Source organism: Bubalus bubalis, chromosome 15 (assembly GCF_019923935.1).
Source record: "Bubalus bubalis isolate 160015118507 breed Murrah chromosome 15, NDDB_SH_1, whole genome shotgun sequence".
Classification (NCBI taxonomy): domain Eukaryota; kingdom Metazoa; phylum Chordata; class Mammalia; order Artiodactyla; family Bovidae; genus Bubalus; species Bubalus bubalis.
The window spans coordinates 45,528,075-45,546,844 of NC_059171.1; the positions used below are offsets into that span (position 1 = coordinate 45,528,075).

The window sequence follows — 18,770 nt, forward strand, 5'->3', positions numbered from 1 at the left end:
TGCTAAGGCTAGGACTGCCAGTGCCACGTTGAATGGGAGTTGTGAGACTGGGCATCACGACCTTGTTCTGATCTTAGAGGAAAGCATTCAATTTTTACTTTTGATTATGATGTTAACTGTGGGCTTTTCATGTATAGCCTTTTTTAATGTTGAGATAATTTCTCTCAGTTTCTTGTTTGTTCAAAGTTTTTATCATGAAAAGATGTTGAATTTTATCAAAAGTTTCATGCATCTATTGAGATGATCGTGTAATCTTTAAAAAATCTCTCATTTTGTAATGTGATATATCATTAGTCAATTTTGATATATCAAACCATCCTTGCATCTCAGAGACAAACTGCATTTGGTCATGGTGCATAATGGTAATATTTTGGAGAGAATCCTAAGCATTACATTGTCTTGTAGACTATTACTTGCTGTTGATGGAGAAGGAAGTGGCAACCCACTTCAGTATTCTTGCCGGGAGATTTCTATGGACAAAGGAGCCTGGTGGCCTACAGTCCATGGGGTCGCAGAGTTGGACGTGACTGAGTGACAACACACACTTGCTGTTGGATTTTAAACTTTTTATGTTGCCAAATACCTGTAACCTTGAATTTGAAAGAATTCATTAAAATATTTAGAAGAAAAAAGTCTTACAACTTATTTTAGCTATATTCTTGAAGGCCTCTTGCTTTAAATTCCCAAGGGTCTGTATTTACATGTTATAAGTAAACTTTTCATTTAAATCTTTATTAATATTTACTTTATATGATGGAAAACAAATTATAAAAATGTAATTTCTGAAATACCTTTTTTTTTCCTTTTGTATTTTGTGTTGTGAATCTGATGCAGTATCTCACTTTCATCAGCACTGTTGAAAGAAGAAGAAAAAATGCCAGTGCTGTCTCCTGAAGTCAAATTTGAGCCTTCTAATGTCACCAGAAATACCCTTGGTGGTTGTTTTCTTTTTGAGAGTAGTTGGAGGAAAGCAGTGTTAGAAACACAAAAGATGAGGAAAGGTAACTTCCATATTTACTTACTTTACTTAATAAAATATAGAAGTTGTGCCTCATTTACATATTTACATATACCTTTTTACATATACCTTTTTAAGCAGTCAAGAGATGTTAAATTATTTCTGTAACATTTATGTAAGAAGGATAATACCTTAGGCTTATGGAAAAGAGAAATGGAAGCAGATTAGAAATAACTTACTGAAGGTATTTCTGTAAATCACGATAGAAACAAATTCTGAAGACCTAAGCTTGGTTATCAGTGTAGCACTATCTCTGTTGGATCATACTTATACGTAGTGTTTATTTTTAAATGCCTCATGTTGTTTTTTATATTTTAAGAAACCCAAAATTTTAGCAACACCTTTTTGTATTAATAATTCTAACCAAAATTTTACTTTTTGAGTGAGTTATGTGGAAAGTATCTTATAGCTTATAGTTGTTCACTAAAGACTAAACTGAGAACTGTCCAGCTGTATACTAATGTAAAGCTTCCCCCTTAATTTCAAACATAATTGTATTTCCTATTTACCCTGAATTCTGCCTTCCCCTTTATTGATGGAGATATAATTCTTGAAAACAGCAAAAGTCAGACATTTTTTGTGTCTTGCTATGTTTGTCCACATTGCCTCTAGTGTCCCAAGAAAGGTGCTCAGAAGACACCAGTTTGTCCGTTCTCCTACCTCCACATCTAATTGCTGAAAACAGACTCTATGATTTTTGATGAAGAGAAACTAATTTTTTTCCAAAAGAAAAAAATCAAAAATTGCAAATAGCATTTTGAGCATATAACTCCAGTCCCATTAAATACTATTTCTATTTCTGTGCTAGATTTACGTAGTAGAGAAAGCTTAAAAAATAATTCTCTATGTTTAAAAATCATCCAAACCTTTAATCTCTTAATCTGTTTTTTTCCACTCACTGTCATCATTTTGAACTTTGTTGTTGTTGTTAACATTTTGACAACCTGTTTTACCAGTGATGTGTGAGGTCAGTCGAAGAAGCCATCTTGATACTTCAGATGTTGCTCTTTATAGGTTTGGTGTGGAATTTTGCAGAGAGAAAATTGAAATCAGTGCCTGAAATGGAATTCTTTTCTCTCTCATTGCTAGCTCAGATAATCCTATATTTGTGCCTCTTGATTATCACACAAAAGTAGGAAGAAGGAAAGATTTAAAGTACCAGATACTATAAGACTCGTGAAAGTGAACTCTTTTCTTTAAAAACTAATTTTTATTAAATAAATTTAATAATTCCATAAATCTAAATAAATTAATTTGCTTTATAATTTTGTGTTATTTTCTACTGTACAGCAGAATGAATCAGCTATACATATCCATACATCTCCTCCCTTTTGGACATCCTTCCCATTCCAGTTGCCGCAGTACACTAAGTAGAGTTCCCTGTGCTATATACTATGTTTTCATTAGTTGTTTATTCTATGCTATGCTAAGTCACTTCAGTCGTGTCCGACTCTGTGCGACCCCATAGACGGCAGCCCACCAGGCTCCCCCTAGTGTATATGTGTCAATCCAAATCTCCCAACTGCTCCCACCTGCATGTTCCCCCTTGGTATCCATATATTTGTTCTCTGTGTCTGTGTCTCTGTTTTGCACATAAGATCATCTATACCACTTTTCTAGATTCCACATACATATGTTAATATATGATATTTTTCTTTTTCTGACTTCACTCTGTATAGAGTCTCTAGGTCCATCCACATCTCTACAAATGACTGTTTTGTTCCTTTTTATGGCTGAGTTCCTTTTTATGCCATATAAAGGAATGTATAGCTGATTCCTTTTATGGCTGATGGACATTTAGGTTGCTTTAATGTCCTGACTATATACTGCTATGAGTATTGGGGTTCATTGTATCTTTTTGAATTATTGTTTTCTCTGGTTATGTGCCCAGTAGGGCGATTGCTGGTTCTTTTTTTAAGTTTTTTAAGGAAGCTCCATACTGTTTTCCATAGAGGCTGTATCAGTTTATACTCTCACCAACAGTGTAAGACTTCTCCAGCATTTTTTGTTTGTAGATTTTTTGATGGCCTTCTGACCACTGTGAGGTGATTCCTCATTGTAGTTTTGATTTGCATTTCTCTAATAATTAATGGTGTTGAGCATCTACTCATGTGTTTGTTGGCCATCTGTAGGTCTTCTTTGGAGAATAAGCTATTTTTCCATGTGAAGGGATCTAATGTTCTGGGAATTCTGGTTGACCAAAATAATGAAGGCAGAGGACAGTGATGACTCTGGGAGATCTGTGAAGCTCTCCTTCCTTCTTCTAGTATTTAGCCCCATAATGAGCTCTTCTCTACTGTCCCTATTCTAGGAATTGAAAGATATTCTCTTGGGAAAGATGTTAGCTCAATTACAGTAGCTTAATTTTATTTTCTTAATGACTGATTTAGTGTAAAAGAAGTTATATACATTTAATCAAGAAATAATACAGATGATTATAATACTATTTTAAATTAGAATACACCACAGCATTTGGTCTAGAAGAATTCAAAGAATGTGTCAAAATGCCATATTTACCAGGATTGCAAAATTGCCAAAAGAGTGTAAGTTCCACTCCACTAGAGTTTCGTAGAAGACTCCTGCATGCTGATACTGAGATGCCTCCTGTCAGGTAGGTTATTTCTACTTGATTTTCTTTTGTTGAATATTTATTTGAAGTAACACTACTGAATACAGAGATTTTTCTGGCTAGTGAATCTAACTCTTTCTTTTTCTTGACTTTTTTTTTTAATAAGGGATTTAATTTTTAAAAATCTCAATTAGCAATTTTATTCAGTTTGACCAGTAGTTACTTTTTTCTGTTTTCAAGTAACATTGCCAGAAAGAATTTAAGAACTAACTTAAAAAAAAAAACAACAAACCTTTATTGCTCTAGCATAGATTGCTCATGAGAATGTTGAAAGTTTTAGCAATATAAATAAACAAGGTCTCTACAATAGGAACCGGCTTCTGTACCCTGAATAGAGAACCTTGTTTCATTTCTAGTTTGATTGAAGTGGTGTGAGGGGAAATTCTGAAAGAGAATTCAGCCTAATGAAGACCTTGTATTGCTATCAGATGAAATGAGTTTGTCAACCAGAAAAATCCCACTGACTTTGAATTCTGGCATTTAAAAACATTATTATGAATACCTTTCCTTCTACAAATCAGATAGCATTAAAAGAAAACTTCTTTCTCCAAAGGGACCTAAAAATTAGTAAGGTAGTCTCATACCCCATTTGGTTCCTGCTTTTATTTATTTTTTCATGTATGTGTTGAATGTGTAGTACTCATTCACTTTGCCAGCCTAAAAAAGATGAAGCATTTTCTTTTGTTGGATATTTATTTGTAGTAACACTGCTGAATGTAGAGGTTTTTCTGCCTAATTAATATAATTCTTTCTTGCCAGTTACTCTCTTTAGTGGAAAATGCAGATTTTTATATTTTCTCCTGCTGTAGTGAGCTTTAAAGACATCTAGTTATACATGGCACGCACATAATTGGAATTTTAGAATATATATATCTAGAATATATATGAGTTTTCAACTAGTGTTATTGGTCTTGTTAATTACTCTTGAAGTAAATTTTTGTAATATAAAGAACTAGAATATATTAAAAATGAAAAGTTATAGATTATATCTGAATTATGAAAATAAATAATTTGAATTTTGTAGAAAATCTGGAGAAAAAAATAAAAACAATTATTTGATAGCTTACCCATTTTAACATACCCATTTTTATTCTTAGAGCTTCTCTTCTATCATCCTCTATTTTCATGGATTTTTATTTGAGTTGTGATTTTAGTATAATTCCAATTTTTTATTCTGGCCCTTTTTACTTAATATTACATGTGTACAGTTCTTCCATATTACTACATAATCTTCAAACAATCCTTACTGGCCACATTATAAAATATTTCTTTGTTAGATTCATAGTTTATTTAATTTTATTTAATTTTCCTGTCATTGCTTTGACTTTTTTCACTTTGTAAATGACATCATAAATGAATAATAACACACATAAAGCTTTTGCCATTGTTTTTAATATCCAAGGACAGACTGTCAAGATATAAAATATAAAAACCAAAATCATTCTTTCTGAAGTGAGATTATAATGAAATAAGGCAGATAGTGAAGGACAGGGAAGCCTGGCATGCTGTAGTCCATGCGGTCACCAAGAGTTGAATGCAACTTAGCAACGGAACGAATGCAGAATCAGAGAGGGTAGAAGAAAGACAGTGAGTTGCTAATGGAGCAGATGGTAGCAGTTAAAGAGGATGGATGGCGGGGATGTAGAAAGAAGAGAGACCATTGAAAACATGCATGTGAAAGCTACTTAAGGACAGTGAATTTCTTTTATTATCAAGAAACCTGTATCCCTGACACTCAGCTCACCCTTTGAGTAAAAGTGTGTAGGGCTGCCTATGGCCTTGGCCTTGTCTCAGTATAGACCAGTCTTCTTTCAGTCACATGACCATCTTAAAGAAACTGCAAACCCAGAAAGCATCCCCTGAATTAACCCATTTGATCTTTAGATTTTAAGTCTTCATTTGGCTTCCTACCTTTTTCATCGGATTTCAGTTCATTATTTTTTTCATTTACAATTTGGCTGTATGTGAAATGATTTCTTAATATTTTAAATTAACTTGAGTGTAAATTTACTTTAATGAAGAATAATTTGAATATATTATATTCATGTTATGACAAGTGTTCTTCAGACACAGAACGGAAGAGTGGTGGCTAAGAACCATGCTGTTTACGAAGTGCTTGGTGGATGTAAATATTATTTCTTTTTCCTGTGTCTCAGCCATTCTACTGAGAACATATCAAGTTGCCTACAAGTATTTTATTCTCCTCTACATATTGCACAACGCCCTGTGAAAGGACAGTCTTGGCAAAGCAGGAAAGTACTCATTTTTGTCTGTCTTGTATACAATCCCTTACCCTTTAAAAAAAAAAAATCTCTGTATATATGGATATTTGATTTTATACTCTGATAAAAGTTTAATGTGTTTTTAAGTTTCTTTAATGATAAAATTTTTCAGTGAACTGCAAGATGATGTATTTTGGTAATGTAATTGAAAATAGTCCTAGAGGTGAAGTGCATTTAAAAGTTACAGTTGACTATTCTGCATATGATATGATAAACTGCCACCAGCTGTCATACTAGCAGACCTGAAGCAATGATTTGTGAGTTTAATTCTATTAAATTAATATTATGAAACTGACACAATATGACCTTTCAACTCACCAGTGTTATCTTTAAAAGTTCCATGCAGCCAAGCACAAGATATTTGTTCTGATATTGGATACTGTTTTTTTAAAAATGGATGTTCTGTGTTTTTTGAGGACATGACGCTAGTGGTAGAGAACCCATCTGCCAAGGCAGGAGATGTAGGAGAGCAGGTTCGATCCCTAGGTCAGGAAGATCCCCTGGAGAAGGGCATGGCAACCCACTCCGGTGTTCTTGCCTGGAGAATCCCCATGGATAGAGAAGCCTGGTGGGCTATAGTCCATAGGGTCGCAAAGAGTCAGACACAACTGAAGCGACTTAGCACAGGCATGCACAAAGCCCTTCACACTAAGAAGATTAATCAGAGAATTTCATTTATCTCTCAGAAGGTGCAAGAGGATCTGAGGAGTATCCTTAGGGACCACTAAAAGCTATTACATAGCAATCAGTAAGGCTGGTCTTGAGTTCCAACCTCAGTGTAAATACTAGGTATACTTATCTCAACTGTACCCATATTTGATGTCTAGGAGGGGTGATGTTGCCATGATAATAAGTTGCTACGATACCTCCAAGCAGCCATGTAAGCTGACTTTGTTTAGTGTATTACATGGATTGAGAATGAATATATGTTTTGATTGGATAGAGGGGAAAAAAGTTATAGCTGATTTGTTAGTGTACTTACAAGAAATTTGGAATGCTTATGGGTTATCTTACCTACAGCCAATTTGATCATGATGTATTTCCTCTAATAACTTACTCATTATCTAGGTTTATTCATAGGAATAAAAGTTGATTGTGACAAAATTCCGATTGTGGTAATTAATAGGTAAAAAGAGCACAAATAACTGATATTTGGTATCTGGCCTAAAAAGAATGAAAAGGCTGGCTTAAAACTCAACATTCAAAAAACATGGCATCCAGTCCCATCACTTCATGGCAAATAGATGGGGAAACAGTGGAAACAGTGAGAGACTTTATTTTCTTGGGCTCCAAAATAACTGCAGGTGGTGACTGCAGCCATGTAATTAAAAGATGCTTGTTCCTTGGAAGAAAAGCTATGACCAACCTAGACAGCATATTAAAAAGCAGAGACATTACTTTGCTGACCAAGTTCTGTCTAGTCAAAGCTATGGTTTTTCCAGTAGTCATGTATGGATGTGAGAGTTGGACCATGAAATAAGCTGAGTGCTGAAGGATTGATGCTTTTGAACTGTGGTGATGGAGAAGACTCTTGAGAGTCCCTTGGACTGCAAGGAGATCCAACCAGTCCATCCTAAAGGAAATCAGTCCTGAATATTCACTGGAAAAACTGATGCTGAAGCTGAAGCTCCAATCCTTTGACCAACTGACTCATGGGAAAAGACCCTGATGCTGGGAAAGATTGAAGGCAGGAGGGGGAGGGAATGACAGAGGATGAGATGGTTGGATGGCATCACCACTCGATGGACATGAGTTTGAGCAAGCTCCAGGAGTTGGTGATGGACAGGGAAGCCTGACGTGCTGCAGTCCATGGGGTCGCAAAAAGTTGACTGAGCGACTGAACTGAACTGAACTGGTATCTGGCATATCTAAATATTATGCTAATTAATCTTAAGTCCCTTCCTCTAGCATTCCCTGAATCATGATTGGTGATAAGTTCAGACAAAGGTGGGAAAAGGATGACATAGCACTCACCCATTGGTAAAATTTATTAGCAAAAACCGAGATACTGAGTTGGTTCATATCTGCTTCTGATGCAGTTATTTGTGATGGGAGGAGTTTCCTTCCTTTATTTATTTATTTATTTTTTAGTTTCCTTCCTTTAATGTTTGTTTAATTTTTATATGATGTCCTTCAACAAGTGAATTTCACTGAAAGCAAGCTTCTTATCTCAATGTATTTAAAAAAATTAATGTACCCTGGATTTATATAAAGTGAATTTATGATAATATATAATTTTAGATTAAAGAAGACTAAGCCCACATGTACTGTGACACCACTTCAGGAGAAATCAAAAGGTAAGCTGGATCATCTTTTTCTCCTACGACTTGTCTTATGAAGGGTGTGAAAATACTTATCTTTTTTAAAACTTCCTTTCTTTCCACTGACTTAATTGTCTTTGTTTTGTTAATTTTTCTTTTAAGCTGTGCTTATTTTATAAACTTAAGTGCATGTTGTGTTCAATATATACATGCCTTTATCGTGTCATGTTGGAAGATGGAGCGAATAAACAGTACCTCTCAAAATGAGAAAGCACCTTGAGACCGAAAACCAAGGCAGATAGTGCCATTGAATCAATGGATCAGCTTATTATATGGTGACTTATTCACAGGATGGGAGTTCCAGGGCGAATGACGACTTGGAAACATCTGTAGCTGCACTCTGCATTACCGAGTGGCCGTTGGACAAATTTATAGTTAACCTAGCGTATGGGGGTATATGCTTAGAAACAGGAAGAACATTCCTAAGTCAAGATTTATGAATGGGTAACTATTCTCATGGGTGTCAGGAATATGTCAGGGAAGGTCTTCATCATTGTTTGGAGACCACCTGGTCCTTATGATTTGTTGTTATTTAGTCACTAAGTTGTGTCTGATTCTTGCAGCCCCATGGACTGTACCCTGCCAGGCAGTATGGAAAACAGTATGGAGGTTCCTCAAAAAAATTAAAAATAAAGCTACCATGTAATCCATCAATCTCAGTACTGGATATATTTCCAAAAGAAATGAAATCCATATCTCAAAGAGATCTGAACTCACATATTCACTGCAGCATTATTCACAACAGCCAGGATATGGAAACAACCTAGGTGTCCATTGACAGATAAATGGATAAAGAAGATGCAGTGTGTATATATATACCCAATGGAATATTACTTTGACATAAAAAATAAGGAAATCCTACCTTTGTAACAATGTGGATGAACCCAGAACACTTTATACAAGTGAAATAAGTCAGATAGAGAAAGACAAATACTGCATGGTATCACTTATATGTAGAATTTTTTAAAATGTCAAACAGAGACAGGGTAGAATAGTGGTTATCAGTGAGTGGGGACTGGAGAAAATGGGGAGCTGTTTTGGAGATATAATGTACAGCATGGTGACTGAAGTTAGTAATACTATATGGTGTATTGAAGTTTGCTGAGCAAGTAGAATTTTAAGTGTTCTCATCTCCTCTGCCCCTCAAAAAGGTAAATAAGTAAGATGATTGATATGTTAATTAAGTTAATTATGATAATTATTTTACAATGTATATGTATATCAAGTCATCAGTGAGTGAGTGAGTGAGTGAGAGTTGCTCAATGTTTGACTCATTGCAACCCTATGGACCATAGTCTGCCAGGCTCCTCTGTTCGTGGAATTCTCCAGGCAAGAATGCTAGAGTGGGTTGCCATTTCCTTCTTCAGGGGATCTTCCTAACCCAGGGATCGAACCCAGGTCTCCTGCATTGTAGGCAGTTTCTTTACTGTCTTACCAGGGAAGCAAGTCATCAGTGGTATATTTTAAACATACACAATTTGTATCATATATGCCTCAATAAAATTGGTAAAAGATGGAAAACAATATATTATAGGATTATTAAAATGAAAGATAGAGAGCATTATGAAAGTACCCAGTTAAAGTGAAGAGAGAAAGATAATATAGAACAGAATATGCAAAGACAATATGTGATAAGATAAAACTACTTTACACATGTATAATTCTAATTCCAGATTAAAAGGAGCAAGAGAAAGTGAGACAAGCAGTATTTACTTACTGGCTGAGAATTTCCCAAATTGACTGAAAAATACCAAACAATGGATACAAAAATTCTATGAACCTCCAGCAGAATAGCAACAAAGAAAATCATAGTTAGTCACATCATAGTAAAAAGGCTAAATATTAAAAAAAAGAAAAAAGAAAAAAGATAAGTTCTGTTCTGGAGAGCAATGATAAGACATACAACTGACTTTCCAATGGAGACAACGGAAGCAAGAAGACAAAGCAGTGGTATTTTCAAGTGCTGAATGACAGTAACTGCCAAACTCGATTTGAATACACAATGAATATCCTTAAAAGTAAAAACAAAATACATTATTATTCAAATGGAAGTTGAAAGATTTAATTGTCAGCAGAGCTACACTAAAAGAAATATTAAAGAAATAATGATACAAGATGAAAGCATGACAACTTGTAAAGGAAAGAGAAGCAGTAGCAGTAGTATTATCTTATGAAGTTTAAAATATATGTAGAAATGAAATACAATAATACCACAGAAGTGGGATGGGGCATACATGGAGTTAAAATGTAAGATCCTTGCATTATTTGAAATATAGTAATTAAGTTAAAGTAGATTGTAGGGACTTCCCCTTGGTGGTCCAGTGGTTAAGACTCTATGCTTCCTGATTGGGGGGAGTTAAGATCCCACACACCACATAGCACAGCCAAAAAATAAAATTTCTTTTAAAAAGTCAATTGTAATATATCAAAGAGGTATGATAAAATCTGTATGATAACCACTAAAAGAAAAGTATACAAGTAACAAGATTATAGGGAAATAGAAAAGTAAAAAATAATCATCTCAAATCAAGAAAAGAGGAAAAAAAGAAATATGAAATAGGACAAATAGAAAACAATATTAATTAGTAATATTAAAAAAGAAATTAGTAATATTAAAATTAGTAATAATTAAAATTAGTAATATTAAAAAAGAAATATGAAATAGGACAAATAGAAAACAATATTAATTAGTAATATTAAAATTAAACATACAATAAATACATTGGATATAAGTGGACTAAATATTTCAGCTAAAAACAAAACCCATCAGACTAATAAAAATAATTATATGCTGGTTATAAGAAGTGAAGTGAAAGTCGCTCAGTCATGTCTGACTCTTTGTGATCCCATGGAGTATAGAGTCCATAGAATTCTCCAGGCCAGAATACTGGAGTGGGTAGCCTTTCCTTTTTCTCCAGGGGATTTTCTCAACCCAGGTTATAAGAAGCACACCTTAAAAATAAGGGCAGGAAAGATCGAAAATAAAAGGATAGAAAAATATAAACCATGTAAATGGTAATTAAAAGAAAGCTTGTTATAGCTACACTAACATCAAACAAACTTCAAAGCAGGAAGTATTATGCACAATAGAGTGATATTTCATAGTAACAGAAGGATTAATACAACAGAAAGATTTAACCATCCTAAATTTGTATGCTCTATTAACATAAAATACACAAAGATCAAAGGAATATAATGAAAAGGAAAGTAGACATTATAGGAGATTTTTAAACAAATATCAAATAAGACTGCAGTGGAATTAAACTAGAAATCAGTAATTAAAAATAATTATAAAATCCCACAGAGGTTCGGGTATTAAGAAATGTACTTTTAAGTAACTTGTGAGTCAAAGGAGAAATACAGTGGAATTTACATATTAGTTTGAACTGAAGGATGATGAAAATATGATACGTCAAAACTCCTTGGGTATAGTAAAAACATAGCTTTTAGGGAAACTTAAAGCATGAAGTACCTGTATTAGAAAAGATGAAAGGCTTAATAAGCAATGATTTTAACATTAATCTCAAGAATTTAACAAAAGAACAGCATATTAAATGCTATGAAAATGAAAAAGTAATCAAGAGCAAAAATCAACAAAGTAGAAAACAAATATTCAATCAGGAAAAATCAACAAGAGCCAAACGTTAGTTTTTTAAAAACGTGAATAAAATTGATAAATGTCTAGCAAGACTGACAGGAGAGAGAGAGATTATCAGTATCATATTAAAAAAAAAGAAACCACAACCTAGCAGAATTGGCACTGGTAAATTCTTCCAGCATTTATATATTTATTTTTAATTGGAGGATAATTGCTTTACAACTGTTGTGTTGATTTCTGCCATACAGCAACACGAATCAGTCATAAGTCTGCGCATATCCCCTCCCTCTGGAGCCTCTCTCCCACCCACCCCTCATCCCACCCTTCTGGGTTGAGCTCCCTGTGCTATATCGCAGCTTCCCACTAGTCACCCGCTTTACACAAGGTAATGCATGTATGTTGATGCTGCTTTCTGTCTATCCCACCCTCTCCTTTCCCCCCTGTGTCCTCTAGTCCTTCCCCTGCACCTGCATCTCTATTCCTGCCTGCAAATAGGTTCATCAGTACCATTCTTCTAGATTCCACATATATTATGTGTTAATATCCGATATTCATTTTTCTCTTTCTGACTTACTTCACTCTGTATTAACAGGCTCTAGGTTCATCCACCTCAGTTCAGCTGACTCACATTCATTCCTTCTTATGGCTGAGAAATATTCCATTGTATATATGTACCACAACTTCTTTATCCAACATTCAATTTTAAAAAGCTGTGTGATATAAATAATTCCAGAAAATAGGAAAAGAAGGAACACTTGAAGACCCATTTTATCAGGTCACTAACCTTGATTCTAAAACCTAGCTTTGACCTTATAAGAAACTTAAAATTATAGACCAATTTTTCTTAAGAAAATAGAAATAAAAATTCTAAACAAGACTTATCAATTCAAATTCAGTGATTATAAGAAGGATAATGCAACATACCATGTCAGATTTATCTAAGAAATGTGAGATTGATTTAACATTAGAAAAGCAATTGATGTCTATCATCTTGTTAATAGAATAAAGGAGAAACTACATATGTTCTCTTTAATAATTGTAAAAGATATTTTAATAGGATTCAATATTCATGATTAAAAATATTTTTAGCAAACTATGAGTAGAAGAGAACTTTCTTAATTTGATAAAGATGGTCTTTAAAAAACCTACAGTAAAAACACTCAAACAACTAATGGGTCAAAGAAGAAATCACAAGGGAATTTTGAAATATCTGGGAACAAATAAAAATTTTAAAATGCAACATACCTATAGATTGCAGCAAAAGCAATGTGCTGAGTGAAATTTATAGTGGCAAACACATTAAAAAAAAAAGAAAAGGATCTTGAGTGAACCACATAAACTTACACCTCAAGGAATTAGAAAAAGAAGAATAAACTAAGCCCAAACTTAGCAGAAGGAAGAAATAATAAACATTAGAGAAAAGACAAATGAGCTTCCTTGGTGACTCAGTGACAAGAATCTGCCTGCATTGCAGGAGATGCAGGATCGATCCCTGGGTTGGGAAGATCCCCTGGAGAAGGAAGTGGCAACTTATTCCGGTATTCTTGCCTGGGAAATCCCATGAACAGAGGAGCCTGGTGGGCTACAGTCCATGGGGTTGCAACAGAGTGGGACATGACTTAGTGACTAAACAGCAACAACAACAAAATGAAACAGAACAGAAAACAAATCAACAGGACCAAGACTAAATTTTTAGAAAAGATAAAGTTGACAAATCCTTGGTTACACTAGAAAAAAACAGAGAAGACACAAATAGTTAAAATTAGTAATGAAAGAGGAGACATCATAACTGATTACAGAAATAAAAAGGATTATAAGAAGCTACTATGAACAATTATGTCAACAAATTGGGGAACCTAGAAAAAAATGGCTAAGTTCATAGAAACATACAACCTACCAAGACTGAATCATGAACAAGAGACAAGCTGTGCAGAGCTAGAGTAGAATTATTGAGGAGATTGAAGCAGTTATCAAATACATCCCACAAAAACATTAAGTCCAGAAGTCTAGGATAAGAGGACTATAATTTTAAAATTTGCACATTTGCTCATATCTTATTGGTTCACACTCACTAACAAAGCTATACTTAGCTCTAAAGCAAGCTGAGAAAGGTAATCTCTCCCTTTTAGCTGACCTTGTCCTCAGCTAAAATTCTGTTTTGGAAAGAGTAAGAAGTTTTGAAAAGATCATTAGTAGTCTGCCATAATTCTTTTACGATTAAAATTTATAGCTTTCTCTTGCAGATATTTGGAAATGTAGTTAATTTTTACAATTTAATCTTCCAGTCATCCACCTTGATAAAGTCTCTTGTTATTTCTTGATTTATGTTGTATATTGTGTATATATATTAATATATTATATGAAATATATATAATTTTTTTAGTTTTTTATGTAGATTGCCATATGTGAATGATGTCAGTTTTATTCTTTCTTTCCAAAGGTTTTTCCTACCCCCCACCCAAGCTTTCATTTCTCTAATTTTACTAAGCTGACTAGAACCACCAATACAGTGGTGGATAGAAATGAAAAATAGGCATCTTTGACTTGTTTCTGATTTTAAAGGAAACTCCCTTAATGTTTTCTCATAAAGAATGATGTGTAGTGTATGTTTGGTGTAGATATCCTTTATCAAGATAAAGAAATTCTCTTTAATTTGCTCAGAGTTTTTTATTTTAAAAACAAATGAAAGTTTAATTTTATCAAACATTTTCTTCTGAATTGATTGAAATGGTCTTGTGATTTTCTGTTTAATTTTCTAATGTGAAAAATGACGTTTGTAGATTTTTTTTTTTAATGTTCAGCCAGTTTTACATCCCTGGGATACCCACATTTAAGGCATAATTCATTATCATTTTGTGTACTACCGTATTTAATATTTTGCTAGGTTTCTAAAATGTATCTTAATGAGTGAGACTACCGCTAATTTTCTCTTTGCCTGAATTCAGTATCAAGATTATAATGCCTTCATGAAATAAACTGGGGAGTATTCTGCTTTTTCTTTTCTCTGAAGGATATGACCTAAAACTGGAATGATTTCTACCTTGAAAGTCTGATAGAGTTCATTTGTAAAATTATTTGGATCACTTGTTTTCTTTGGAGGAATTTTTTAATATTAATTCAATCATTTTAATTTTAGGACTCTTAAGGCATTGTAATTCTCCTTCCATCAATTTTGGTAAGTTATATTTTCTAGAATTTTGCATTTTTGTCTACATTTTCAAATTTATTGGCATGAAGTTTAGTTTTTGTTCCATCTGTACTTCTAATATTAGTTATTTAGGTCTTCTGTTTTTTTTCTTAATTAATTGAATCAGAGAATTTCCCTTTTTTATTAGTTTTTTCAAGGAAGAATTTTTATCTTTAAAAAAATTTTTCTTTTTGTAAGTTTGTTTTCTACTTCATTGAATTTTCTTTCCTGTATTACATCCTTCTTCCATATTCTTTTGGAGAAGGAAATGGCAACCCACTCCAGTATTCTTGCCTGGAAAACTTCATGGCCAGAAGAGCCTGGTGGGCTACAATCCATAGGCTCGAAAAGAGTCACCTGCAACCGAGCGACTAAGCACATCCGTATTCTTTGGGTTGTTCTTTTCCTAATGTATGTCTTATATTGAGCTTATTAATTTTCAATCTTCTTTTCTAAAACAGGAATCTTAAGGTATAAACCTTTCTATGTACAACTTTTGCTACATCATACGAGTTTTGTAATTTTTCTTTATCAGTTATAAGTATTTTTAATGTTTATTACAGTTTATTTTTGATGAATGAATAATTTAGAATGTGTATATGTTTCTAAATATTTGAGAATCTTAGAATTTATTGTTAGTTTCCAATTTAATTGCATTGGTCTATATGATACCAGTTCTTTGAATTGTTTTGAGGTTTGCTTAATGCTTGCTCAGTGCTCAGTCTCTCAGTTGTGTCCGGCTGTTTTTGACCCCATGGACTGTAGCCCTGTTTTCTCCTCTGTCCATGGGATTTTCCAGGAAAGAATACTGCAGTGGATTGTCATTTCCTTCTCCAATAATTCTTAGAATCTACTTTTTGCAGCCAGAGACTCTAAGTGTCCAGTTCATTGTACTGCTAAGAACTGGAATCCTGCTCAGCTCTTCCCCTCTACTCTTTCTCTGAAATTCCCACTCTAATTACACACTGAAATAAAACAAACAAAAATACCAACTACATTGGAGAACTGAAGACAGTTTTTATTTTTGGCACTTGAAACTGCAGTTAAATAATAGTATTTTAAAGAAATATGGATCAGTCTATTACTATTAAAGCCTTGTATGTTTCTAAATAGAAGAATTTATACATATTACATAGGAACTTTGAATTGATGGATCTTGATTTAAATCCTGCCTCTAACAATTTCTAAACTCTTTTTTAAATCTGTAATCCAAGATAGTACTAGTTACTGACTTCATAGTATTGATGTGTAGATGATATAGATAAAAAATACTTGACATACAAGAGATCATTCAATTAATGTTATCTATTATTATTGTTATTATTCTCCTTCTATAATAGAAACTTCATTATTGCTGTTTCAGTTAGTGAGTGACTTATTTTATAACTTTACTGTTTTACTTCACTTAACATTTATGAGAAATGGTTTTATTTGGAGACGATAACAAACTCTGATTTAGTTTTATATCATTAAATACCGGCATTGAACATTTTTGAGTTCAATATTTTTTGGATGACTTGTCATCCCTGTGGCTCAGACGGTGAAGAATCAGCCTGCAATGCAGGAGACCCAGGTTCGATTCCTGGGTCAGGAAGATCCTGTGGAGAAGGGAATGGCAACCCACTCCAGTGTTCTTGCCTGGAGAATCCTCATGGACAGAAGATCCTGGCGGGCTACAGTCCATGGGGTCACAAAGAGCTGGACAGGACTGAACGACTGAATGCTTTCACTTTGCCATTCCACTCACTTAGAAACTTAAGTGGCTTTCATATCTACTTCAAAGAATGTGTTATATGAAGAACTGCTGTTGCTGCTGCTAAGTCGCTTCAGTTGTGTCCGACTCTGTGCAACCCCATAGACGGCAGCCTAGCGGTGTTTAATGGTCATTTGAGGAAAAGATATTTCATTTGTACCCTAAAGAGAGTATCGTTCATGTGTGCTTAATTCAATTGTAATAAGTGTTTTTTGTTTGTTGTTTGTTTACAGGTTCTGGCTTCAGCGATCCTCTCGCTGGAGCACCATCTCAGTACTTACAGAGACTTTCCAACATGGCCATTTTGGAGTATGACACCATTCGTCAAGAAACAAGCAAAAAATCTAAAAAGAGCAAGAAACGAGAGCTTCGAGACTGCTGATTATCATACACTGTGATGCTTTCTTCACTGACTTTTAAAGTTTATATTTTTCCTTTCTTTTCTTTTTTGATATGTGATATGATGTGCAATGATTTACATAAAAATGGAAATGTAAATAGGAAATAAATGTTTTCTGTTGTATACGAAAAATATTGTATTTTGTTAGTCTCACAGAGGCACTAAGATAATTATTTTTATAGTTGATACACATAAGCATAAGAAAAATTTTAGTCTGTTAATTTTATGCACATCAGTTACACCTTTGGATTCTATTTGATAAATGCTTTTTGAGTGTCTGTCTGTATGATGAGCTTTGCTAGAAGCTGCAACAGATTCAAGAGTGAGTCTTTGTTTTGGGGGTTAGAAAGCACCCAATGAGAGCCTCAACTTGTCCCTGCTTGAGTTTGGAAGCAGTTTTGAGATAAGTATTCAAGCAGATGAAAATGAGAATATTCGCTTTGTTTGCTGATAAAACTTGGAAAGGAAATGCTGCCTGAGATATATGGCGGCAGTGCATTTCCTAACACTGAACATGAGAATTGAGCACATCATTTGCATGTGCTGATGTGCGACAACCTCAGGCTCACCTGCTCAGTCAGGCCTTTACTGCCAGGCAGAACAAGGCATCTCTCCTGCATACACAAGGCATCCCTGAAGGGAAAGGGGATGGAAAAGAGACCCGCTGTACCTCTGTGGGGAGGAGGAAGGTCTAGGTCGAGAGGAGAAAACCTTCCTCAAGATAGCCTGAGGAAGGACTTGCCTGGCAGTCCAGTGGTTAAGACTTGACTTTTCAATGCAGGGTTGCTGGTTCAGTCCCCTGGAAATTTTTTATTTCATTGCATCTTTGAGTATTCACTCTTTCTGTCCCATATTTTTGAATTCTCTACTTCAGGAACACCAAATATGCTTGAGATCATCTTTATCTGTTTTAAATATCTGGAGTACTAGAAACTTAAGATTTGTCAATATTTTTCTCTTTATTTTCCGAATAATCTGTGGGACTTTTTTTCTCACCCAGCTGTGCTGGCCATTGATGATTTTAGCGTTTCTTTCAGGTCAAGAATTCTCCACTGTGTCCGGCAAGATGAGGGTATTATTTTCCCTTTCACAGACAGAGAAATTGTGATTTAATAACTTACCCAAGTTCCCAGAGCTCTGAGGTTCCACAGCCAGTATTTGAACCTGCGCTTTCCTGATTCCCATGTCCCTGCTTTCTCCATCACAGTACAGCTTCTTTGAAAATGTCATCTTGAATGTCCTTCCAGCTCAAAAAATGCTCATGGGCAGGTCTATACCTGCCCTACTCAGACTCAGCCATCAACAGCATTTAACTGATGGGCCATTTGTGTTGGGCACTTGATGAGAGCTGTGTGAACAAAGTCAACTGTCCCTAATTCCTCCTTCTTCACTCCATTTAGGATGTGAAGCATCAGGGGAGAGATAGTTTAACTTTCCCACCTCAGGAAATCAGGAGAAATATTATAAACCCTAAGGTATAGTTTAAAATTTAAATAATCTCTGGCATCTTTGTAGTAATTTGTGGTTTACAAAGCACTTACAGTCACATGATCTCATTAGCACCTTGAAAGATGAGGTTACA

General features: G+C 34.4%; 1 protein-coding gene across 4 annotated transcripts in view; it reads left to right on the forward strand.

The window, feature by feature from the left end:
• Positions 1-17,320, forward strand: part of C15H8orf89 (chromosome 15 C8orf89 homolog) — a 28,999-nt gene extending 11,679 nt beyond the window's left edge. The window contains exons 2-7 of one of the 4 annotated variants that reach the window (XM_044928687.1): positions 835-1,001; positions 3,476-3,629; positions 5,804-5,900; positions 8,172-8,226; positions 14,985-15,023; positions 17,022-17,320. In XM_044928687.1, the coding sequence (XP_044784622.1) occupies positions 875-1,001; positions 3,476-3,629; positions 5,804-5,900; positions 8,172-8,226; positions 14,985-15,023; positions 17,022-17,170 (621 nt within the window). In that variant the 5' untranslated portion in view covers positions 835-874 and the 3' untranslated portion in view covers positions 17,171-17,320. Of the gene's footprint in view, positions 1-834; positions 1,002-3,475; positions 3,630-5,803; positions 5,901-8,170; positions 8,227-14,984; positions 15,024-17,021 lie in introns of all 4 variants that reach the window. The other 3 variants (XM_044928686.1, XM_044928688.1, XM_025265247.2) reach the window with 3 other exon arrangements.
• Positions 17,321-18,770: the final 1,450 nt, after the last annotated feature.